General features: G+C 26.7%; 1 protein-coding gene across 2 annotated transcripts; it reads right to left on the bottom strand.

Annotated features, from left to right (window-relative positions):
• Window positions 1-948: 948 nt before the first annotated feature.
• On the bottom strand, window positions 949-26,406 carry LOC120777579 (dnaJ homolog subfamily C member 5 homolog). Of its 2 annotated transcripts, XM_040108989.1 has the most exons (7): window positions 26,149-26,406; window positions 22,106-22,244; window positions 19,614-19,766; window positions 18,542-18,673; window positions 13,705-13,770; window positions 5,489-5,696; window positions 949-1,097 (listed from the first exon to the last, which is right to left on the bottom strand). In XM_040108989.1, exons 1-7 carry the CDS (start codon window positions 26,184-26,186, stop codon window positions 1,075-1,077), a joined length of 759 nt encoding a protein of 252 aa, XP_039964923.1. In that variant the 5' UTR covers window positions 26,187-26,406; the 3' UTR covers window positions 949-1,074. The 2 variants fall into 2 exon arrangements, with proteins under 2 accessions (XP_039964923.1, XP_039964924.1); XM_040108990.1 differs by lacking the exon at window positions 13,705-13,770.

The raw sequence follows: 26,406 nt of genomic DNA, 5'->3' as shown, positions 1-26,406 counted from the left end.
CGGATTAAATTGTAAAGACATAAGAATATATAAAGAAAATACAAACATTTTAGTTCGAAAATTTTAAATCGATGTACGAAATTTCGAAAAGTGTTATATAGTTATGTTTTTTTTAATTTTTCAGTTTAATTTGAAAAAAAATTTCAGAATTCGCTTTTCGAAATGTTGAAGTTCGAAACTTCGAAACATGTTATTTGACTATGGCTTTTAAGATTTTCAGATTAAATTGTAAAGACATAAGATTATATAAAGAAAATACAAACATTTTAGTTCGAAAATTTTAAAACGATGTACGAAATTTCGAAAAGTGTTATATAGTTTTGGTGGTTTTTGTTTCATCAGATTAATTTGCAAAAACATAATAATATGTAAATAAAATACATTGTGTATATTTGGAGTTCGAAAATTCGAAATATGTTATTTAACTATGGCTTTTAAAAATTTTTCGAAATAAATTACAAAATACACTTAGGAGTAAAACTATGTGTCTACAACTATGTCCGCAACTGATTTGAAATAATTAAACAAAGCTGTACTACAACGAATAGATATTATGGAAAATTAAAGTTCTAAATATGTGATAACTGCTATGCAATCAAATAATTATGTGTTACAAACTTCTTTTCATACAATTTTTACTTTTCGAACACCACTTACGCATGCTTCTACGCATTTCTGTAACCTAATCACTTAATTGCCTCAATGTTTGCTAAAGCATGTCCATTAAATATTTGATTTTTTACAAACTAAACATTTTTCATATTTTAAAAATATAAGTAATTAAAATAGCAAAAATAAAAGGAAAATTATGTAGTTCGAAAATCACAATACATTTTAAGGTAATTTACACACATGTACATTTATATGTAAAATGAAGTGTAAAATGTGCTTTATTAATAATAAGAAATTATTTTGTGTGTTCTTATAGCTTTGCGGTATTTATATGCATTTGGCAAAATAAATGTTTTTTTTCTAATTGAATGTGTAAAGTTGATGGACGTCAGCTGTTATGAAGCTTGATTTGCGCAAATTATTTCTGATAACTGATTGTTTTGTTTTTGTTGCTGAATGCGTCTAATATTTTTGGTGTACCATATCTAAAAGAAAAATATAAATTAGATGAACTGCATAAATATGTTTTGAAATAATTAAGCGGCGAAAGAAAAATGTAGGGTAGCCACGCCGAATTAGCAGATTTAAGAAATTACACCTTTCTATAATAATTAATAATTTGTATATTTCATATACATATATATGTATATTAAAAATATAGATAAATAAATATTAATGCTAAAACGTACACATGTATATTCATATATACGAATGTATGTACATAATTGTATATAATTTAAATAAGACAAAAGTCAAGAAGACGTCAAGAATTAACGTTTTATCAAATTTCTAAAATTTATTAATTCTAAATCTTTACAACTTTTTAAAATCCAAAATTGTTTAAAATCACCAACAGAAATCTTTACGTTCGGATTATATTCGAGTTAAGTGGATAATGAAAAGTTTTAAGTATTTAAAAATTGTATCTGCCCAGATGCTTTTGAAAGTCCAATTTTATGTCAAAGATAAAAAAAAAATATTCGCATTATCTTCGAATTGACAATTTTTTAGCGCTTAATTCCGAGGTTTGTACGCTTGGATTATTTTTCGGAAGCAAAATTGAAAACTGTTTAAGCTTCGAAAGTTTTCGAACATTTAATTACGGCAAAAAGAAGCATCAGTAAAGATATAAGAATAAAACAAACGACGAAAAATTGTTAAAACTGGCTTTGTGTACTTTCGAAATTTATTTCAAACAGAAAAGTACAAAAAAAAAAATATTAAGAATACTAAAACTTTATGTCAAAGATACAAGAATAGTCTTCAAATTCACACTTTTTTTTGTAAATTCACTTTAGAATTTCGATAATTGTGGAATCAAGTATATTTCAGTGCGTAATTCCTACATTTGTATATTTAGATTATTTTTCGAAAGCAAAATACCAAACTTTTTAAACTTCGAATTTTTTCGAAAATAAAATATTAAGCATCAGTAGCTAGATAATAATAAATAAGTACGAAAAATTTGTTTTCTATGATTTCGAAATTTATTTCGAACACACTTAACAAGTTTTGTTAAATTTTAGATAAAAGTACTACGCAAAACCGAAAAACCTCTAAAATTGTATGCCAAAGATACAAAAGCTATTTGCATGACCTTCGAATTCAAACCTTTATTTCTGAAACAGCAGATGATTTCATTTTCGAATTTCTATAATTAAAAAAAATATATATTTTGGAGCATAATTCCTACATATTTTTGTTTAGATTTTTAGTCGAAAGTAAAATTCTAAATTTTTTAAAGTTCGAAAAATTTCGAACATTACATTTCAGCAGAAGTAATCACCAGTAAAGACTTAAAAGTAAAACAAACGAGATTTTGCTAAAAAATTGATTTCATGAGATTTCGAAATTCATTTCGAACCCTTTTAACAATTTTCTATTAAATTTCGGATAAAAGCACTATTGTAAGTCGTACTGCTGCAATGCTCCTTTAATAAGAAATGAATAACGAATGATAAAACGCCACTTTAATATGAAATGCGAGCATACTTTATTAAAAATGTTGTAAATTTATGATGTTTTTGAAAATATACGCAACATTTTACAAATAATTTATACGTGAAATAAAATATTGTAGATTTTATGAAACATACAATTAAAAACTACATACATACATATATATATATTCTCGAACTAACATGATTTACCATAAAAAAATATCATGATTAATATCTAAATATTTATTGTACGATGGCAACGCCATAAATTGACAAATAATTTTTACATATGAATAATGTTACTACTGATGTGTGGAGTAATGTGATTAATTTTTAAATATTTTATATGTATGTATATCGTTATTGATAAATGCTACTTGAATTATATATTTTAAATGATAACCAATAAAAGGGTGAAAAAATTGCTACAACCTGTAAAAGCGTGAAAATATTTAAAATGTTTAGAAAATTTGACAATTTATTTTAAATCTTTTCTTTTGTAATATACAATGCTTCCGTAGACGTAACTTAAAACTTAAAATATGAGTTTAAAATGTTTTCGAACATTAAGATTTTCTAATTTAAAACTTAATTTAAATTAAAAAAACTTTCAAGCTTTAAGAATTTCTATTTTTAAACATTTCGAACATTATGAATATAAGTTTTTAAGTTCCAAATAGTTTATTTTAATTTTAAAACCTTTCGAACATCATGATTTTCAAATGGAATGAATGGATGAATACAGTTTATTTGAATTACAAAAAATTTCGAACATTAAGTATTTATTTTTTTGTTTTAAATTTCGATCATTATAAATATTAATTTCAAACCACATAGTTTATTGTGAATTTTAAAAACGTTTTCGAACATTCTGATTTTCAAATTTAATGGTCCATGCAGTTTATTTGAATATTGCCAATAGTTTGAACATTGAGATTTTCAATTTTAAGAGCTCATACAATTTACTTGAATTTGAAAAGTTTTCAGATTGTGAATTTGAATTTCAAAGCAAACGAATGTGTGGACGATCGTATAAGTAATATGACTTAAAATTTGAGTTTAAAAATGTTTCGAATACTGTGATTTTCTAAACTTTCGAACTTTAAGAATTTCTATGTTTAAAATTTTTCGAACATTATGAATATAAATTTTGAAGTTCCAAATAGTTTATTTTGAATTTAGAACATTATGAGTACCAACTTTAAACCACATAGCACACATAGTTTAAATTTAAAAAAATTTCGAACGTTTCGATTTTCAAGTTTTCCAACGTTTGATTTTCAAATTTAATGGTCCATAAAGTTCATTTCAAAAAAAATAAAAACAGTTTATTTGATTATTGCAAAATTTTCAGCATTATGACTTTCAACTTGAAGGATTCATAAAATTTACTTGAATTTTAAAAATTTTCGAATATTGCGATTTTCAATTTCAAAGCAAACAAATGCATGGAAGATCATGTAAATAAAATCTCAAGTGTTATCCGCTTTTAAAAAAGGAATTATGTCGCTTAAATTCGGGTTTGGTACAGAGAGTGTTTGGGTACAATATTTTATTTTCGAAAATCAAACAAAGTGAATTGAGAGCAATAATATTCTTGATTATTTATTGTAAGTATTAAATTTTGACGCTGAATAAACAATTTTTGTATACTTCATACACATAATTTTTATTTTTAGGTTAGGTGCACAACTCAAAAAAAAAGTTTTTCAAGAAAATTTGCTTTATTTTAAGTTTATTTAAATACAGTAATGTGTGTTCTATATACATACATGAGCTGCAAAATATTATGTTTCGAGTTGAGTATGCGAAATTTTATGAAAATTCCAATAAGACTAGACTAAAATACAGTTAGACTATGCATAATAACTTTCGAAACGCTACAAATTTACTAAAGGAACACACGCACAAACAATGAACAAGCTAAATTTAAGTAATTTTAAGCGTAACGATGAAACAGTTATATATAAATGTGTGTGTACGTGTGTGTATGCATTATGTTTGTGTGTGTTAGTTGGATTTCGCGTTTGCTAAGTTGAAACACTTTTTAGTTCGTTGATCCTTAAGGCTTGTAGTTTATGTGCCCCTTGCAGATGAACATGAATTTTATGCAAAAACAAAACAAAAAGCCACCACACCAATAATTATTGTTGTTTTTTTTTATCAATGGAATTTAATTTATTTTCAATTTATTTAATAATCTTAAACTAGAACAAATATGAATACAATTTTCTTTTTTTTGTTTAAGCAGCCATAGCATATTATATACCTACTCATGTACATATGTACATATATGTTATAGGAAGGTAATTAAGTACATATGTATTTACCTATTTGTATTTAAATATATGTATAAACAAGTACAGTTATTAATATAATTTGTTGTAATGCATATTAGTGTGTAGATGTTTGTGTGGATGTGTGTGTATGAGTGTGAGTGCGACTGTTACAAAAGGAGCAAAAAGGAAACGGCGGAGCAGTGAATTACACATTTTCATATTTGTTGTTGTTATTGTATATATATTTTTCTTTGCATACTGACTGATTTCCCTCTTTGCTGCGCAGGCGTATTACACTTTTTCTGCTTCGCTTTCACGCGTACTCCACTCTATTGCCAACAAACAAATTACAACAACATCAATGTTCGCAAATATATGCAAGTAAGTGTGTAGCTTTGTAGTTAACGTAATTATTTACCATATTAACGTTATAAATTAGCAACATCTTCAACATATTCGAAGTAGCAGCATCATTGTTATTTATATATATGTATATACCATATATTTATTTATGTATATGTTTTCTGCACATTTCTTTCGTTTCAAATCTTCATGATAGTTATTTTGTAATTTTTTGTTGTTGTTTGTTGTATTTAATTATTCTTCTTAGTAATTTTAAACACTAAAATAGTTTTGTTTCTTATTTGTCTTATATACCTGGCGTATATGTCGGCTGTTCTGTAGCGTTGAGCGATGTATTCTCTGTTGCAGCAGCAACTGGTGCGCCCGTGAATGGATTCACGCCAGTGGCGCCGGCGGCTTGTGGTGGCGGTGGCATCGCGAACGGTATACCGCTGCTGCCCAAGCCGGTTGGTTGATTATTGGAACCGCCGCCCAAATTTACATCATCCAAATCGGCGTCCTCCTGGAATGTACGAAAAATAATGAAGAAAACGAAGTTGATTAGTCGTTTGCTCTACTAAAAAATATAAAGTACATTTATTATTATTTATATTGGTGAATGGTAATGAAGAATTTCGGAAATTAATATTAGAACTAATGAGTAGAGAACAAATGTAGGGAAATACTGCGTAAGATTTGAAGTTAGAATGAATGTATGTATGTTTCAATGAATTTATGTAGTTATGTATACAGACAGTTAAACAAAAATATTGAATAAAGCCTAAAAAGTAAACACATTTTCTACAGAATAATTATTTTCGCAAATTTTGGAATATTAACAAAAATATTGAAAAAATCCAAATAATCAAAAATATTGAATAGAGTACAAAAACAAATTACACACTTTCTACACAATAATAATTTTTGAAAATTTTCGAAGAAATATTAACAAAAATATTGAAAAGAATCCGAAATAAAATTCACAGTGACACATTCTAAATAAACTATCTGCCAAAATTTTGGCAGAAATATCAGTATTTTATTTATTTTAACAACAAAAAATTTCAGATAAAAAAATTAAATTCACTGAAATACTTTCTAAATAAATTAAGCTCCAATTTAATGAAAAATATTAGTATTTTATTTTTTTAAAATAATTAATAGATACATTTATTTTACATTGTAACCAAAAATCAAAAGATTTCTAAATGTTAGAGGTACACTGTTATTGAATTCGAAAAAAAGTTTCGATAACGAAAAAATAATTTCGAAATTCGAAAAAATTGTTCGAGAGGTATGTACACCCTTTTATTGAATTCGAAAAAAATATTTCGATATCGAAAAAATAATTTCGAAATTCGAAAAATTCGTGCGATCTCAGTAGCAGCGCGTACCTCAAAATGTTCTAAATTTCAAGTAATATATAATCAAATTTAAAACATTTAGATTTACGCGCTGCGATTCAGCTCGAACGTATTTTTTGAACCCTAACAAATATCTAACGAGACTTTATAATTTTTCGAATTCCAACAAACTTTTCGATATCGAAAAAAGTAATTTTCGCTCATATCTTACTTCAAATTTAGAATATTTTCAGGTATGCGCTGTCAGCTCGAACAAATTTTTCGAAACCGAAAAAATTCTTGCTGGCTTATATTCTATGCCGAATTTCTAGCAAAATTTTATAATTTTTCGAAATCTGGAAAAAAATTCGCACTGCAGAACAAAAAATAAATTTTTCGAAATCGAAAAAAAAAAATTTTTTCGAATAAATTTTTCGAAATCGAAAAAAAACAAATTTTCGCTCATATCTTATTTCAAATTTAGAATATTTTGAGGTATGCGCTGTCAGCTCGAACAAATTTTTCGGAACCGAAAAAAACTTTCATGAGAAATAACATTACTATTCAAAGTTACTAACAAAATTTTCAAATTTATCGTAGTCAAAAAAAATTTCGTGATGGCTTATTTTCAACTTCAAAACGGTATAAAAAAGGTATAGCAACTTCTGATTCTTTAGTTCTTAAAATATACAAATCCTTACTAAAACAAATTTAGAACTATAAGTATGAAAACTCAATTAATTTCGATATCGAAAAAATCGAAAGTTTCTAAATATACTTGTAGAAGACAGTTTTAAAATTTCTCAAGTCTATCCTTGGACATTATCAAGACAAAATATTGATAGAATCCAACAAATCCAGACATTATCAAGAAAATACAGTTATAATTCAGTTCTGGATTAAACGTTATCCATTAATATCATTAAGCTATTTAATAGCAGATACATTTTTGGAAAATGTAGCATACTTTTAGGCGCTCAAAACATCTATATTAAAGACCTTATCTATTTTAAAGGGTTTAACGGACTGATGGCAGATTGCTCAAAAAATACTAATCTTAACAATACTTAGATTGTACTTTTAGATTAAACGACAGCCGTTAATAACACTAAGCTCTTTGACAGTCAATATAATATGAGAATCGTGGCAGATATGAAAAGCTAGCAGACTTCTCAAAATTATTTACTGCATTTCCAAAGAAGCCCCTTACCTAAAAGGTATTTCGGACTAAAACTACAAAACAATATATAAAAAAAATTTAATTTTAAAGTAATAAAAAATTAATGAAAAAAAATAAAAGCAAAAAAATATCTGTTTAAAAATGTGTTGTTAAAATTTTTATGCCATAATATGGTAAAACTACAAAAGAAATCTGATTTAAAGAATTTCTCAATTATGAATCTGAAATTGAAAATAAAAATAAAACATAAATAAAAATAAAAGAAATAATTGACAAAAATATTTTAATAACAAGTAAGGAGGAGCTAAGTTCGGGTGCAACCGAACATTTTATACTCTTGCAACTTGTCAGGACCAAAGGTTTATAAGCTATATGACGTCCAGGGCAAGTTTTCACCCGATTTTTCCTGATACATGCGTCAACTGGAACTTCGAAAATCCTTTTAATTCTTCGAATTTCTATAATATATCTCACAGTTTGATTGATAAATTTGTAAAAAGTTCGCAACTGGAACTTTGGTTCACATATTCGCTAATATTTTGGTCATAAGGTGGCCTACTTTAAGCGTACTTTTCGGGCAAAGTTTTATTCTGCTACATTTATTGGTGCTTGAATTGCATATGTGAAAGTGAAAGTATCAGATGGAACTTAAAATTATGTTATATGCGAAGTAGGCGGCGTTGTAGTCCGATAGCTCCATCATTTCACTATCAAGTCCGATCGACAGTCATCCGAGTAGACTGCACGTGATTAATCCGCTCCAAAGCATGGAAATACGCAACAAGGTTGCAAGGTTATGGCGTCTGTATTTTGGCATGCGCATGGAGTAATTTTTATTGACTGCTTTGGAAAAGAAAAAACCATCAGTAGCGATTATTACATAGCGTTACTGGACTAATTGAAGAACTAAATCGATGAAAAACAGCCGCATTTGAATAAGAACAAAGTGCTGTTTCGCCAAGACAATGCACCGTGTCACAAGTCAGTGAAAATGTTGGCAAAAATCCATGAAATGAGCTTGGAATTGCTTCGGCATACACCGTATTCTGCAGATCTGGCTCTCAGCGAATATTTGCTGTTCTCAATTTTTTTTCAAAATTTTTCGCCGAAACTAAGGCTTATTTTGAAGCAAAGGACTAATCGTACCAAAAAGTTGATGTTGAACAGTTGGAGGGTCGCTATAATCAGTGTAACGCCTTTGAGGGGCACGAATTTTGCAACAAAACAGAGATTTACTATGGTAGGCAGGGGACTTTTCAAAATTGCCACTAAAATGTGCTTTACTATGCTAGCCCTGGAATTTTTCAATTGATCAGTAATAGCTAACTCGATTATTTTCAGGTAAACAATGCTACTATATTCTGTCGCAACATGTTGCAAGAGTATAAAAATTAAAAGATTAGAAGTTTTTAATGATTGCAAAAAATAATGAATTACCTTCATATTTTTATATTTAAGAACTTCAAACAGAAATACGAAAATTGATAAGACAAAAATTATATATTTTTAAATAAAAAAATTAAAAACAAAACCATAAAAATATTATTTTAATAAAATTTTATTTGTTAAAACGTAACAATTAAATTTTTAAAAATCAAAAACAAAAAATTTAAAAAAAAATTAAGCAAAATATTAATATTTTTTTAACATTTTTTTTAGAAAAACATACAAACTAAATTTTTAAAAATAAAAAAATAAATTAATAATATATGTAATATATTTTAATGAAATTTTATTTGGTAAAACGTAAAAATTAAATTTTTAAAAATCAAAAACAAAAAATTAAAAAAAAAATTAAGCAAAATATTAATATTTTTTTAACATTTTATTTAGAAAAACATACAAATTAAATGTTTAAAAATAAAAAAAATAAACTAATAATATATGTAATATGTTTTAATAAAATTTTATTTGGTAAAACATAAAAATTAAATTTTTAAAAATCAAAAAGGAAAAATTAAAAAAAATTATGCAAAATAATATTTTAATAAAATTTTATTTAGCAAAAACTTTAGTAGTATAAAAACTAAAGTTTAAAAATCAATAACAAAAAATTAAAATAAATATATTATGCAAAATAATATTTCAATAAAATTTTAATATTTAGTATAAATGGACTTCGTTTTGTTATTTTTAATGCAAGAATTTATTTATTTTTACAAAAGAAAAAACAAAATTAACCTCTCAACACTACCAAAAATGTTTGCTGACTTTTGATTGGTAAATTTTTTATATTTACTAAAATGTATATCACTCGCTTATATATAAATATATAATTACTACAAGTACCTACAAGCCGCATCTCACCTTTATAATGTTTGATATAAATGCAAATTGCCGATAACTAATTTCGTTTTGCTGAATTAAATATACTTAAGTACATATTTTTTATTCATAATGGAATTTATATTTTATTTATAATTTTCTTGGCACAAATACAATATTTTATAAATTAAAATCCCGCATTTTTGGGTCCATTACGGTTGTTGATTTGGCTAAGTGTAATCAAAAAAACAAAGTATAAAACATAAATTTAGTTTACACCAAAATATAATTTGAAATTTTTAAAACAGAATGACAAAAACTAAACGAGCAATATAATTGAGAAGTGAGAAGACAAAGAAATAAGGGATATTAGAAAAGAAAGGACAATATTTAAAGCAAAACAGGTACATAGCTGATACATAACTGTTTATGTTCTGTTGTATGTATGTATATGTTTGTGATTTTTTTATATCTTTTTTAGATGTCTGCCTGTAACTAATGGGAAGTTTTCGAATTTGAAAGAAATATGGAATAAGAATTTTTTAATAAAAGAAATATGAAATTGAAGAATAATCATATTCAAAAGATATTATTTTTTTAAATATTTGTTATATTTTTTTAAATTAATTTTTTTTTATTTTATTTTTAACTAAACATTATTTTTTTTAAAAATTTTTTTTTTTTTGTTACATTTTTTCCAATATTTTTTTTATTTTTAATATTTGTTCTATTTTTTTTAATTTTTCTTTTTGGTTGACTTGTGCAATTTACTGGTTAAAAAGGGGTTGTCTGAAAAAAATTTTGAAAATTTTTACTTTATTCTTTCTTAAATCATTGCTAGTTTGACGTCACGAAAACAATTTTCGCTTACTTTATGCTCAATTGTCGAAATTTATTTATTTACCGATTTTTTGGTTTTTATTTTTTTGTTTGGTATGATCTCTTAAGGCATAATTACTTGTATTAAAAAATTTATATAAAAGACGGAGATGTATGGATATGATTTATAGTCTTAGAGGATCACACTCACGCAACCAGAAAATTCTGTTACTGTTACAACAACAACTTAATAATATTTATAATGATTAGTGGATATAAAATAAAAAATACTAAAAATATCGAATAATGTAGTTTGTTGAATTTCTAATTTTTGTGAAGAACCGTTATTACAATATTTTAATAGTTTTTTAAGCTAACTGTTCTAAAATATCAAATTTATATCTATTTTTTAATCTAGGTCTTATGAAACAATTATTAAAATATGTTTACGCGTTTTTTTAAGAAACACTTTTTGTAACCTAATATGTCTGAAATTTCTATGAATAACCATTATTAAAATATTTTAAGATTTTTCTAACCTAAGTTTTTGAAAAAAATAGTTTTTGCCATCTAATTATTATGAAACAGTTAATAAAACAATTTTAAAATATATTTATCAAATTTTTCTGAAGAAAATACTTTTCATAATCCCACTTTGTCGGAAATATATATAAAAAAAAAGATATCTGACGAAATCATTATTCGTAAACCAACTTTGTTATAAATATCTACATATAAAAAAAACCGTTGTTAGCAAAATAGTTTAACCAAACTTTTTCGTAAAAGTAATCTTCTAACCTAACTTTTTAGAAATAACTATTTTTTGCCATTGAAATCTTATGAAACCGTTAATAAAATATTTGGAAAAATGTCCTAACCTAACTTTTTTAAAAAAATTACTTTCCGTTTTCTATTTTTATCAGATAAATCTGTAAAAAATTTAAATTTTTATTAAAAAATCCTTAATAAAGTATTTTAAGATTTTCTAACCAAGTTTTTTTTGGAGAAAGGTAACTTCTAACAAAACTTTTACTGAACTTTTAATAAATAACCATTAATAAAATTTATATGTTGCTAAAATTTTTATAAAAACGCACAAAAAAAAATGTTTAAAGAATTTTCGAACCAAACTTTTCTAAAATAATATTAAAAAATATTTTTAAAAATGCCTTAATCTAATTTTTCTGAAATAGATTTACTTTTCGTAAATCACTTTGTTTAAGATTAAAAAAAAATCGTTAGCAAAATATTTAAAGAATTTTCTAACAAAACTTTTTTAAAGAATAGCATCTTTTAATCTAACTTTTACTGACATGTTCATAACGAATCATTATTATATTTAGAAAACAAAAATCCAAACTAACTTTTCGGTAAAAATGCGTAGTCTGACCACCTAAGTTTTGCTGAAATTACTTGGTACGAGGAATTTTATTAGTTTTTTTTTTAACAAAACTTTTTTTAAAAAAAGCTTCTAATCAAACTTTTGCAGAATTTTTTATAAATAACCATAAATAAAATTAATAAGTTGCTGAAATTTTTATAAAAAACCAGTGTAAAATTTTTAAAGAATTTTCTAACCAAACTTTTTTAAAATAATACTAAAATATTTTTAAAAGTTCCTTAACCTAAGTTTTCTGAAATAGTTACCTTTTGTAACACCACTTTGTTTAAAATGTTTATTCAAAAAAATGGATGGCAAAATATTTTAGGACTTTTCTAACCAAACATTTTTGAAGAAAGTCCACTTCTAGCCTAACTTTTACCGATTTTTTTTATAATTAGCCATTATTAAAATTTATAAGTTGCTGAAAATTTGTATAAAGAAACGGTGTAACATTTTTCTTAAAGACGTTTTTCCATTTTTTCGTTTTTTTATTCTTTTTTAATTTTTTATTTTTTTTTTTTTTAATTAAAAAAAAATTTATGTATTTTTTTTATAAAAAAATTGTATTTTTTTTTATTAAAAAAAACTTGTATTTCTATTTTTTTTAACGTTTTTTTAATAAAAAAAATTTTTTTTTTAACTTTTTTATTTGTTGCTGAAACTGAAAGCGAAATATCTTAAGAATTTTCTAACCAATCTTTTTTGAAGTAAGGCATCTTCTAACCTAACTTTCACTGGCACCGTTAGAACCGAATTTTGAATTTTGTAACCAACTTTTCGGTAAAAATTTGTTTAAAGGAATGATTGTAAACTATTTTTTAAGATCTTCTAACCAAACTATTCGGTAATATTTACTTTTCTAAGCTACTTTGGGCTGAAAATTTTATAAGAAAAAGTTACCATATTAATATATTTGAAAAGATTTTCAAAATTAACTAGCAACTTGTATTCTAAGTATTTTTTGAAAAAAAAAGTTTAGACTTTTCAACACGCAAGTCAGAATTTATTGCATGAAATACGTGCAATAAAACCGTTATGGAATCATTGAAGTCTATCTACTTTACGACCCATTGTCTCGAATAACATTTTGTTAGTATAATGTCATAGATGTTTACAAAAAAAAATAATATTGGTTTGTAAATGAGTAATACAGATAGTTACTGATAACAGTGTCACGACAATAAATAATGTGTAATAAATAATACTACAGGTGTAAATAGTATATATGTACATAGTATAGTGTTGTGTAATTGTGTAATGAGAAAGAAATAGCTTAGGAATACACCATACAAATGCAGCCCAACACCAAACAAAGCCTCAAAAAAATTGAAAAGAATATCAAATTAAAAGCAAAAAGGCGAAAATTAAAAATTTGGCAAAAGCTAATGCGCAGCCAAAACAGAAAACAACAACAAAAAATAGAGAGAAAAATATTTCATTATTAGGCAATTAGAGGATTGAAAAACAAATAACTACAAAATGTGTTTTTTACAAAACTTGTGAAGAATTTGATTTTTTGTTCTTAATTTGGGTTACTTACATTATGCGCTGTGGACTGTATCCTATTTGTTGAATTATCACTAGGCTCTCTATCCCCTTCGCCACGCTACAACATGAGTTTTCAAATCAAATCGAACGTATTTTTTACGAGTAAGTTGAGTATGAGCCAAAAAAAAAACAATAAAATAAACGAACGAGGGTAAACGAATAATAATAATAATACAAGAATACTAATAATAATTATACAATAAATAAAAACCATATTAATATAAGAAGTGAACACCAGTTCATAGAGAAAACTAAGTATTTTGAGGAAAAGTAGTAGCAGTGAGTGCACAGGAGTAGTGTGAATGACCGGTAACTGGGTGTAGAGGTTAGGTCTTGTGGCAGTGAAATAGTGATGTGAGGTTGTCAAGCGTTAGAAAGTAGGAATGAAAGAAAATAGGAATGAATATAGCGACTTGAGATCGAGTTGGGAAGTGAAGCTCAGCTAAAAGCAACTCATTTATAAAGTGAGAAATATTTAATTGAAACAAATTAAACACAAGAAAAAAATTAAATGCTCCGAACGATGGATGGCAAAGTGAAAATTGTTGATAAAAGTGAAGAGGGTTGTATTGATGAGCAATTTTTGGCAGCAGAATATTAAATTTTGCGAAATTTAGCAATACTTGAAGTGGTTGAATTATATTGCTTTTGCTTTTATTGAGTGCAAGAAAAGCAAGTTCCAGTGCTTTGCATTTGCTAATTTTGTCTTTTTTGGGGGGCTTTTCGATTTCATATATGCGATGATAGTAACGCAAAGCAAAAGGGAGTTGATGATTTTCGTGAAGTGCTGTGTGTTCTCGCATTTTCGAAAGTGTAGAATTTTTCGCAGTGCAAATTACATTATATTATATTTTAGATGTATGGAATTATTATTATTATTATTTTTTTTAATTTTTTTGAGGCAACTGAATTTATAATAATAAATATTAACAAAAAAAAAACACATTTAAAAATATAATTAACATAAGGATTTTTTTTTAATTTTTTTGTGGTAATGGAATTTAATATTCATAAATTTATTTTTTTGGAGGTAATGAATAATATTAAAAAAAATCCTATATTAGAAAGAAACTATATTTTTTAGGTAATATTTTATAGATTTTTTTTTAATTTTTTGTGGCAATGCAATTTTATATTAAAAAAAAACTTTTTCTATATTAAAACTATAAATTAAAAAAAAATTAGCAAAATAAAAAAAAATTAGCAAAATAAAAAAAATTTAGCAAAATTTAATAAAAATTCATAACTATAATTTTTATGTATTATTTTATGAATTTATAACAATTATTTTTTTTAGGTAATATTTTACGTTTTTTTTTTAATATTTTAGGGCAAAGGATTGATGGTAATATGTTTAGATTTTAATATTAAAAGAAAATTTTAGCAAAATTTAAAAAAAAATTGAAAATAATAATTTCTATGAATTTATTATTTATTTATTTTTTGTTATTAAGAAAAACTTTAGCAAAAATAAATATATGTATATATGTATATATTAATACAAAAAATTTTTATTTTTCGCAATATTTGTTTATTTTTTTAAGTTGGCTTCAAATAATAAAAAAAATGAAAATTTAAAATAAAATATATTAAAAAGTGTTTAATAATAAATGATAATTTTTAATCATAAATTTTTCGAAAATATTTTATGGAATAATTTTTTTTTATTTATGAATATGTGACTTTCTGCAACTTGTCTATTATTTTGTGAGACGTGCGTGGTTTTTGATAATAATTATGCAAGATTTAATAAAAAAAAGAATTCGGAATGCATTAAAAATACTAAATTTTGAAATAATTTTTTACTAATTTAAATATTGATGTTTAAAATTTTTTAAATATGTGAATAATCAAATGAAATGTAAAAAAAATGATAAACTAACAATTTCTAAATATAAAGTAAATAAAAATTAAAACAAAAGTCGAAATAAAAAATAAAAAGAAATCCACACATCTAATAAAAAAACAATAAAAAGAAAATAAACAGTAATGAAAAAGAATTGCTCTTGAAATTTCTTTCAAAATAGTCTTTTATATAAAATTTTTAGACGGGTTTTGAAATTGCGTTATATACACATATGTATGTATATTTTATTTTAATTTCTTTGACGAATTCAAAAAGCAAAAAAGGATTACCTATTCACAAAATTTATATTCGGAAAAACGAGTAGAAGTTTAATGAATTTCTAAATATAGTTTAAAAATACAATTAATTCAAATTTAATACTTGAGAAGATATGTTTTCAAATGAACCTTCGAAAGAGTCTCAAAAAACAAAAAGATATTTCAAAAACCATTTTTCATTTCGATTTTTTGGTATGTGGTATGTTCGAAAATTTTTTGTGGAGTTTTTATATTAAAGCAAAATTAACGAAAAAATTTGGAAACCCATTTTTTAATGCAGTGTTTCAGAAGTTTAATGAATTTCGAAATTTAATTTAAAAATGCGATTCATTCAAATTTAATAGCAAAGGAGTTATGTTCGAAAAAAGTAACTTCCGAAAAAATCTCAAAAAAAGACATTTTTCATTTCGATTTTTTTAGAAGTTTAGTGAATTTCGAAATTGCGTTATATATATTTCTTTTAAAAATCATATGAGGGATTCACATTTAGCGGAAAAAAAGTTATGTTCGAAAAATTTTACTTCGAAAAAAGCTCGAAAACCTATTTTAAGTCGGAGAACAAACAGAAAATTTTAAATTTTAGTTTTTTACAAATTCAATAAATTATTATTTATTCCGATAAAAAAAGTTGAGCTGAATTGTATGGTATGCTCGACGCATTGCTTGCAACATTTTCATATTTAATTAGTCAACTTTAATATAAATTTTCATGAAAAATGTTTCGAAAATTAATTCTAATGAATTTTAGCAACTTGCTTATACAACAACGAAAACAATTTAACTATTTAGAATTGAAAATAAATATTCGAATTTCGAAGCGTGTAATGTAAGCTATAAATAAGTTGGTTAAGTGCATATTTAAGCATATAATTTATGGTAATTAAGGCTAATAATGGTCTGTGCTAATAGTTTCCTTACCAATTTTAAATAAAAAATTTAATGAAATAAAAATTATTATTGCTGCTTATTATTATGTGGTGCAAATTATATTTTGTAACTATTTTACAGTATAGATATTAATGTAAGCATATGGAATTATTTATATCTTTATTCAAAAGCCTTTTTTTATTAATTTCGAAAATGACAAATTTTTTTCAAAAGATTTCGAGAAAATTTCCTTTAGAAAATTATTAAAATTAAAAAAAAAATTAATAATTAAAAAAAAAAAATAAAATTTTAATTAATAAATATTTTAAAAAATTAAAAAATAAAAAAAATTTAAAAAATATTTAAATAAAAAAAACTTAAAAAAAAATTAAAAAATAATTTAAAAAAAAATATTAAAAAAATTTAAAATAAATTTAAAAAAACGACACAAATTATTAAAAAATAGACAAAAAAAATAAATATTTCCAGAAAATATGCTTTAATAAAATATTATAGTATAGTTTTAGGCGCCATAAAGCTGCCATGGCTCCATTAATCCATCAAATATAAACTACGAATGATGAAAAATGAAAAAAAAAACCTCAACTTTGAAATATTTTTTAATTTTTAATCAATTTTACATCGTTTTTGTTCATTCCGAACCCTTTTTATGTGAACAAATAAGCAACAAACGAAAATTTCAAACTCAAACTCAGAAATTTCATTTCAAATAATCGTAGAATTCTCTGATTACCTTCAAAACGTGGCGACAGCACCCAGAAAGCGTTGAAAAACCTACAGCCTACCAGTGAACGCAAAATATGCATGTATATATTTACACTACCGAGTGAAAGTTCAAAAAAAATTAACACAGGAATTCGGTTGGTACTTACCTGCTGCAGCGGTATTTTAAGGCCTTAGGAGCAATAAGCGTCGAGTGTGGGGGGGATATAAGGCGTACAAACACGCGAGTTGAAGTGTGGTTTAGTGTACAAATTAATTGCTTGCGAAACAGCTACACAACTACATTTGCTTTTGTTTTTTATAAAAGTGCATGCAAACTCATAGCGTAATCTTCAAAACAAAATCAGCAAATCATGAAAATTGTATGAAATTAATTTCCATTAACTTTTTAAAGTAAAAAATAAAACGGAGGTAAAAGTAATTACAATTCAATGGCATGAGAGAGGTGGTGAAGAGCGCAGAAGCACCACAAAAATCATCAAAAGTTTAGGTGTGCACATGGTTGCGGCGAAACTATCAGCAATTGGTATCAGCAAAAGCAGTGAAGAAATGGAGTTGGGGGGATAGACAACAATTTATACCAAGCAGCAGAAAATAGTGCCTGTTAAGCTGCAATTATACTGTGACCAAAGTCTCTGGGCACATTTGTAATCACAAAAAATACACAGTATAGGTATGAAATGTATATGAAATAGCTAATAAAAATTGAGGTTAGTATATGCACGTGGCATGCAGATGCGTTATGAGTTTAACCGGTACAAGAACAAAACGTGCAAAAGTTGTTTTATGAGCGTCTTGTGCGTTAGTGGCGACACGCCAAAAATGGGAGAGTTCTGCATTGCGAGCGAGTGAGAGAAAAACCTTTGTGTCTGCAGTAATTACTAACACATTTTGTCATTTTTTTAGTATTTTTTTTTTTTTTTGGTGTACACATAAATTTAGTTTTTTTTCTTTATTTCCTTTCATTTCTAACACACTTTTTCACAAAACACCAGCCGTATTAGAGCAAAGTATAAGTGTGATGAATGCGTAAAGGAAGCACTAACATAAAAAATATACAATTTTACAGACTACATTTAGTTTTCGGTACTTACATTCAAATGTGCATACTGATCGTGTGACTCGTTCGCTGGTGGCTTGAATTTGCCACAACAGAAGTTGCAGCAACAACAACAGCAGCAGCAGCAGCAACAGCCAGTCAAAATAGTGCAGCAAATAACAAGTGCCTGCAAGAGACCGAATATTTAGTTAAGTATGAAGGGAGTAATAGTAATATAGTTATTGTCAGCATATTTAAAAAATAAATAAAATTACTGGCAGTGTAAAAGAAATATATTTTTGCATGGAAATGTAATGATATTGTAGCAAAAAAAAAATAAAAAAAAATAAAAATAAAAAAAGAACATAAAAAAAATAAAAAAAAAAATACAATAAGAAAATAATTAAGAACAAAATAAAAAAAAAAAAACAAAATTGATGAAAAATAAAAACAAAGTTAATAAAAATTAAAAATTAAAAAATATAATAAAATATAAATATATGTATACTAAAATTAAAAAATAAGTATTAAAAAATATAAAAGAAAACTCCAAACTTTAAAAATAAAATAAAAATATATACTAAAATTAAAAAAAAAATAATAATAAAAGAACAAAGAAATATGTATTTAAAAAAATATTAAAAAATAATCGATTTAAAAAAATAAAAATATTAAAAAAAATATACAAAATATTAAAAACATAAAAAATAAACTAAAATAAATAAATTTTAAATGTTAAAAAAAGGTAAAACTAAACTATTAAAATCAAAATAAAAAAACAAATATTAAAAAAAAATGTATTAAAAAAAATACACAAAATTTAAAAAAAATAAACGATTTAAAAAAAATTAAATTAAACAACAAATATTTAAAACAAAAATATTCAACATTAAAAAAAAACTAAAAAACAACAAATATTAAAAAATAAAAAATAAACTATATAAAAATAAATAAAAAAATATTAATTAAAAAATATACAAAATAATAAAAAAAAGTTTAAAAAGAAAACAACAACAAACATTTTTTCCGTAATTTAAATTACAAAAAAGTATACAATCAGCACTGCCAGTCATTATTTTATATATTTTTTTCTTATGAGTAATCCTCGTTTTTTTATTTTGTCGCACCTTCACCGCCGGCGATGTCACCACAAAGTAGGCGTTCACATTCTCCTCACCGAATTGTTCGGCAATGTAAAGACCCAATGAACCATAATTATCGTAAATATTACGTTTCGTCTGATCGCTCAATATAGAATGAGCGCGATTCACTTCCTTGAACTGTAAATAAAACGTAGAAAAGTGAAATTTATATTTATACAATACAAATGAAAAACTATAGAAACGGATAACCGACAAAAAAATAACTGATTTTAAAAAGGTACACAGCTTTGATTAACACATACACATGTACATATACATATAAACAATTACTAATCAGCGCATTAACTTCTATTGCCTCATAATTTAATTCTAGCTTAGGGAAATTTATTTCGCAAGTGCATGTAAATTAGTAGGGCAGTTATCAGCCAAAGTCAATGCAAAAATGTGTTAATAATGCGAAACTATTATTTCATATACATATTATTGTATTCATATTAATCACATTCACAATATTTTGTTCTTAATTTCAATTTACTATTCATTATCAACCATTATTTAACACTTGTCTCAAATTCAGCGCACAAAATTTATATTCAGCGCTTTACAATTTGATTAACTATGTTTAAGAGAAACGTATAACAACTTATTAAGATCAAACACTAGAAATGCAAACAGAAAATTCTATTCAGCGCTGTTTGCAAACTTCAAATTTCAACATTCATACATGCATAATTAATAAGAAACGGCTTTCAATGAATTAATATTTAGTGTCGACTTTACTATTCAGTATCAACCATTATGAGACACTTTTCTCAAATTCAGCGCACAAAACTTATATTCAGCGCATTGTAATTTGTTTAACTATGTTTAAAAGAAACGTATAACAACTTATTAAGATCAAACACTAGAAATGCAAACAGAAAATTCTATTCAGCGCTGTTTACAAACTTCAAATTTCAACATTCATACATGCAGAATAAATAAGAAATGGCTTTCAATTATTTAATATGTAGTGTCGACTTTACTATTCAGTATCAACCATTATGAGAGACTTCTATTCAAATTCAGCGCTCAAAATTTATATTCAGCGCATTGTAATTTGTTTAACTATGTTTAAAAGAAAGAAAAGAATTAAATTGTTTTGTTTTAAAGAACCGCATAGGAACTTATTCAGATTTAACACTATTATTTGCTAATTCAGCGCATCAAATTTGTATTCAGCGCATTATAATTTGAATAAAGATGTTTAAAAAAAATGCATAACAACTTTTTCAGAATCAACACTAGTATTTGCAAGCAAAAATTTCATTCAGCGCTATTTAAAAACCTCAAATTTCAATACACATACATACATACATGCATACATGCATATGTACAGACTATGTAATCATTCAGCAACTAATTGCATTAGTTTGAAATTAATTAGAAGTAGCTTCTATTGCATTCTTTGTAAATTTATTTTTCTCTATTGGCTTACGCGGTTATTTTATTATATGCAAATTAATAACTTGACATTTATTCAGCGCAGCGGAACTAATGTTTTTCAACTCGTTTTTGTTACATTTAATTCATTTTTGATGTATTGCTAACAAAGTCACTAACAGCATTCTTATTGCCATTTAATACCAAAAATTATAACAATTGCTGTTTTTAAGCCAATACAACAAAATTTAATATTTTTTTATAAATTTAATTCAGCATACAAAATAATATTTTGTTTCCATTTTTTAACTTTATAACTATTTGTAATAGAATTTAAAGTTTTCAGCAGCAATTCAGCGTTTTTAAAGCAATTCAGCTCATCTTTTATAAACGATTCCAACAATTAAGATCATACTTTTAAGAAATTATTGTTTTTGTTTTACAAATCATAAACAGTAACACTATTGGAGGAATTTAAATTTTATTCAGCGCAATAATTTGTATTTGTAGTGAACAACAAGTATAGCGGGACACTGGTTATATACAATAAAATAACCAATTCAGCTAAGAAAAATAATTTTATTTTTCATCTCTAACTTTACTGCTATTTGAAATAAAATTTTGAATTTTTAGCAGCAATTCAGCTAATCATTTATATACGATTTCAACAATTAAGAGCATAATTTTTAGAAATTAGTATTTTTATTTTACAAATCATTAACAGTAACACTATCGGAGGAACTTAAATTTTATTCAGCGCAATAAAAAGATAATTGCTAACAATTCAGCGCAATAATTTTTATTTAAGTATAGTGAACCTGAACAACAATATAGCAATACACTGGCAATATACAATAATATAACCAATACAGCTTAAAAAAATTGCTGATAAGTTATTATATTGCTGATATGTAACAGTTATAATATTAAGCTAAATATAAATACTATATACATACATATGTATGTACATATATTTAGGAAAATAAGAATTTTACGTGATTTTAAAAAATTTCGAAATCTACATCTAGATAATTAACCAAAAATAAACATTATGGGATAATTATTTTCAACTACAAATCCTATATAAAACTTACTTTTTCGGCGGCATCGGTATTATTTGGATTTTTATCTGGATGGTATTTAAGTGCTAATTTTCTGTAAGTCTTCTTAATATCATCAGCCGTAGCTGTTTTAGGAAGTCCCAATATTTGATATAGAGAATCGCCCGATGTACTGGAAATGGAAAGCGAATTTGAATAAATTTGCATTTAAACAAAAAATTGCAAAGTAAATATATATCTGAAAAAAAGGAAAGAAAAAAACATATGTCGCATGTAAATTCCAAGCATACTGCATGTCAACAAGATCTTCTGACTTTGAAACGGAAATCCCGGCAATATAAATTAACGATTTTATGGTACTTTTTATTGAAGACAATAAAACGCCCTAACCACTGCGCGGCAATAACTTGCCAACGTTACAGTTTATTCATAAAATCAATTAAAACAAATATTTGCATACACGAAGCAACACACACACACCTACAAACAACTAACTAAAGCCTAGTACACGACATGCACTTGACTTTCAGCATAACGCTGGCTTTGTTGGCCCACAATGCCTCAAACACGGCAAGCATAGCTAAGAGCACATGTATACACATTTCTGCATATGCATCTATACATTTATATATAAACATAGATCAAAATACAATGCAATGTAAACAAAGTGTAAAATAAAGAATTGCAAAATATGCATGGCAGAAAAAAAATCACATGGAAAATTGTAAGCAGCGAATGAGCATCAGATGTGATTGCTGATATTGAGACGCTAGTTAAGGGGTAGACCGGCCTTTGCTAACCGCAATAGCCACAAGAAATCTAAAAAGTGTAGAAAAATGCTAACAAATGCATTTGTTTCAATTTATAAATAATCTTGTGCAACTATTTTATAGGGAAACAGCTTTTATGTACGTAAATACCTTATTTTCAGAAACTACACTTAGGTCATCGTTCCGATAACGTGCAATTTCTTTTAATTTATAGCAAAAGCTTTAATTAGCAACGCTTATCAGTGCTAAATATTTGATATATTGGCTAATTATAGCGTCAAACCACACAAAGCAATCATACAAACATACACATACATATTTATGGACGGCTTTTACACAGAATAGTTCAATTCTTAGGTACACAGTTAGTTAGCCACACGGCAGTAACAACTTATTTAATATAAAACGAATATACACCAGGTGGAAAAGGCTTGAGTACGTTATCTTTATGCACAGCGCCATTTGATTATAAAATGCGGAACATTTGTAATTTTAATTGATTGCATTGCAGTGCAGCTGTCAAAGTGATATTTTGGAAAAAGGCACATAGGTACTTCATTTACCTTCACTTACATACCAAAAACAATTTGATTATTTGTTATCATTAAATTGGACTAAACTTTGTTGTAGGGTATATTCATTTTGCCACAAAGCCTACTAACTGAACGATCAACTGAAGTTCACGTTTTTTCTTGTTTTCGAAAATTTTTACATAAATTGCACAATTTAACATATTAATTAATAAATTATACATTCTTACATCAATTTTAACTATAATGCACATATCACCATAGTGTATGTAACACAAATGTCTGTTTGCTGCCAAATAGACTTTCGTGAAGTCCCCCGATGACTCACCGCAGCACAAACATACATTTATATATGTACATATATACACATTTAAATGCAATGTTTTTTGTACGTGTTTGCATAGAAATAAAAAGATTGTACTTAAATAGAAAGCAAACTATACGAAGCAAATTTGCTTATCGTTGAGCTGGGAGGGGGTTCCACAACAGCGTGCTTGCCTATTACAATAAATATATTAAAATTATGTGCATATACGCCATAGAAAATTATTGCATTGCGCAGATTGGACGCTTCGCGCTGCCCGCTGTTGTATTCAAGGAATGCGGCAGCGGAAGAGTTGAAATAACGGCTGCAGTAGCAGCAAAAGCGACGACAGCAGCAGCGCCTATTGCAATTTTCTTTTTTTTCTCCGAGTGCCAAGCATGATATGTGTAGCCCTTGGTGACGGCATTGATGACTGGTACCGCCCTTTTTACCGTACTCTAATCCTCTAGCCCACGACCTTGTTGTGTAGCATTGACACTGAAACGAGCGCGGTCGATGGTTGCAGAGGTTGCCGCGTTGCTAATGCACGATATGTGGATTTTTTGGTAAATAAGCATACACATAAAAGTACATATACATATGTATGTATATATATTGGGGTGCACCGAGTAATTTTTGGAACTTAATGTGGTACTGTATCACATATTTAAATATCTGCGGGTAAATACATATGTCCAAATCATTTCAGTATTTGCTACTTGTATTTTAGGAGTTAGAATTGCATAAAAACTTAACCCAATCAGTTAGCAACCAACAGGTGGACACACTGAACTTACGTCAACAAAATTAATGATATGCACCAACCAGAACAAGATAAAGTGCACTTCAATTCAGCTACAAGTAACAAAACACTAAAATGTTGAAAAGTAGATTTATGCATGCCATCCTTTAACTAATCGCACTTTATCAAAGGTCGTAAGGCTGTGCGGATTTTGAGTACCAAAGTACTGTTCAAGGTTATTGGCAAACCACCTGACATAAAAAGCACACATTTGCTGTCTATATGTTGGTGTGTATGCAAAGAATTCTTTCACTAATAAATAAAATAATTACGAATTTACATTCGAACCACACAGCGCACAAGGGTTTTTCAACCATATATGAAGTAAATATGTAGCATATCCATATTTGCGCTTGTTTAGAACCATTATAGCGATATGACACAGACAAATATAGGCTGGACGGACAAGTGTTTGCTAGAAACACAATTTTGCTGCATGTTTTTGACGTTTTTCACCACACTATCTGCAATTTGATGCGCACACTGTAACAGCGATAAGGCGAAACAGTACAACAATTGTTTAGACGCTAATCTTTTCGTGAATGCTTTTATTTTTGTTTTATATTTTTACACAAACGAACAAGCCACTGTAACAGTGATAGTCTTGACACGAATATTAGCAACAAGTAATAAAACAAATAGCTGAGAAATGACTAAACCACGGCAAAACGATTAGGTATAGAATATGATAAGAAACCAGACGCCAAAATCTGTTTCAAATTTTAACAATTCGTTTGCTATGTGCAGTACAATTATGGATGTAGGTACAAAATAGCGATTATAAAAATGTATAACAAATAGCCAAATACTTAACATATGTCGACATTTCGTTAGTTTTTCTACAAAATTGGAAACATAAGCGGATATGATAACTGCAATTATGTGTGTAAATGCCTAGGTTTTTTCAAGAGACTTTTAGTACCACAACTTGGTAATTGCTTCCTACCACCCAATTGCCACAATTTATGACGATTTCTATAAATGCCAAGGTTGCCCATTGCTACTGCAGTTAGCAGTCGTGTCATACGGCGCATACAATTTTTCTCATGCTACTTACTTATTAAGTACACATTTTTGGCTTTAAATTTACGAACATATTCTTTACCTAAAACAAACAGAACTTCACATGACCCTTGCTTTTTGTTGTAATTCATATTTTGAAAAGCATCCTTCGGAATTCCCTTATCCACTTTGTTTTTCTCATTTTTTATTTGCAACACGCATCTGCGCCATCATCAACAACCAAACTGTTAACCCACCCACCCGACCACCCAGTTAACCCAGCGCCAGCTTGCCAGCAATCAACTTCTGCCACCATGTAGAACCGCACAATCGTATGGAAAATCAATTAAAGTCGGCGTCAACGCCGATGCCAAGAAAGTTCGCATCAGCAGCGCGCTGCTCTCTTTTCGCCTTTTCTTTTATGTCGACGCCGCTGTAACTGCGGTACGCAGCTGCTACTTCGAAACATATGCATGTATTTATTTTCAATTCTCTTTTAACGTTGTTCAAGCTTTAAAAAAAAATTGCAGCTGCTTTGCCGTCGCCGCCCACCAACGTCATATTCTTATTTATGAAAAGAATCACTTTTTCCCCAACACATTGTTCTTAACTTGCTGCCGCGGCCACGGTCGCTGCCAATGGCTTTTACTTCCAATTTCTCTACTTACGACAATTTTCTTTTCTCTCCCATGCCACCAGCACTCATTTTGTTCTGTAGTTAATTTCTTGCTTTCGTGAAAACTTGTAAAACACTATTATTAAACAATTCGTATTGTTTAATATTTAGTCCACGTTTTAATCGGGTTCACTTTTATAGTATAATGTTGATTCTCGCGAATTTTCGATCTGAATTCAAATTCTTTTGTATATTTTCTGCACTTATGGCTGGCTGCGAGTGACTCTACTTTTGATGTTCGCCTGCGCCC

The sequence above is a fragment of the Bactrocera tryoni genome, chromosome 5 (assembly GCF_016617805.1).
Source record: "Bactrocera tryoni isolate S06 chromosome 5, CSIRO_BtryS06_freeze2, whole genome shotgun sequence".
NCBI lineage: Eukaryota > Metazoa > Arthropoda > Insecta > Diptera > Tephritidae > Bactrocera > Bactrocera tryoni.
Note: the sequence above shows the minus strand (reverse complement) of the source record. Positions and strands in the feature narration are given on the sequence as shown.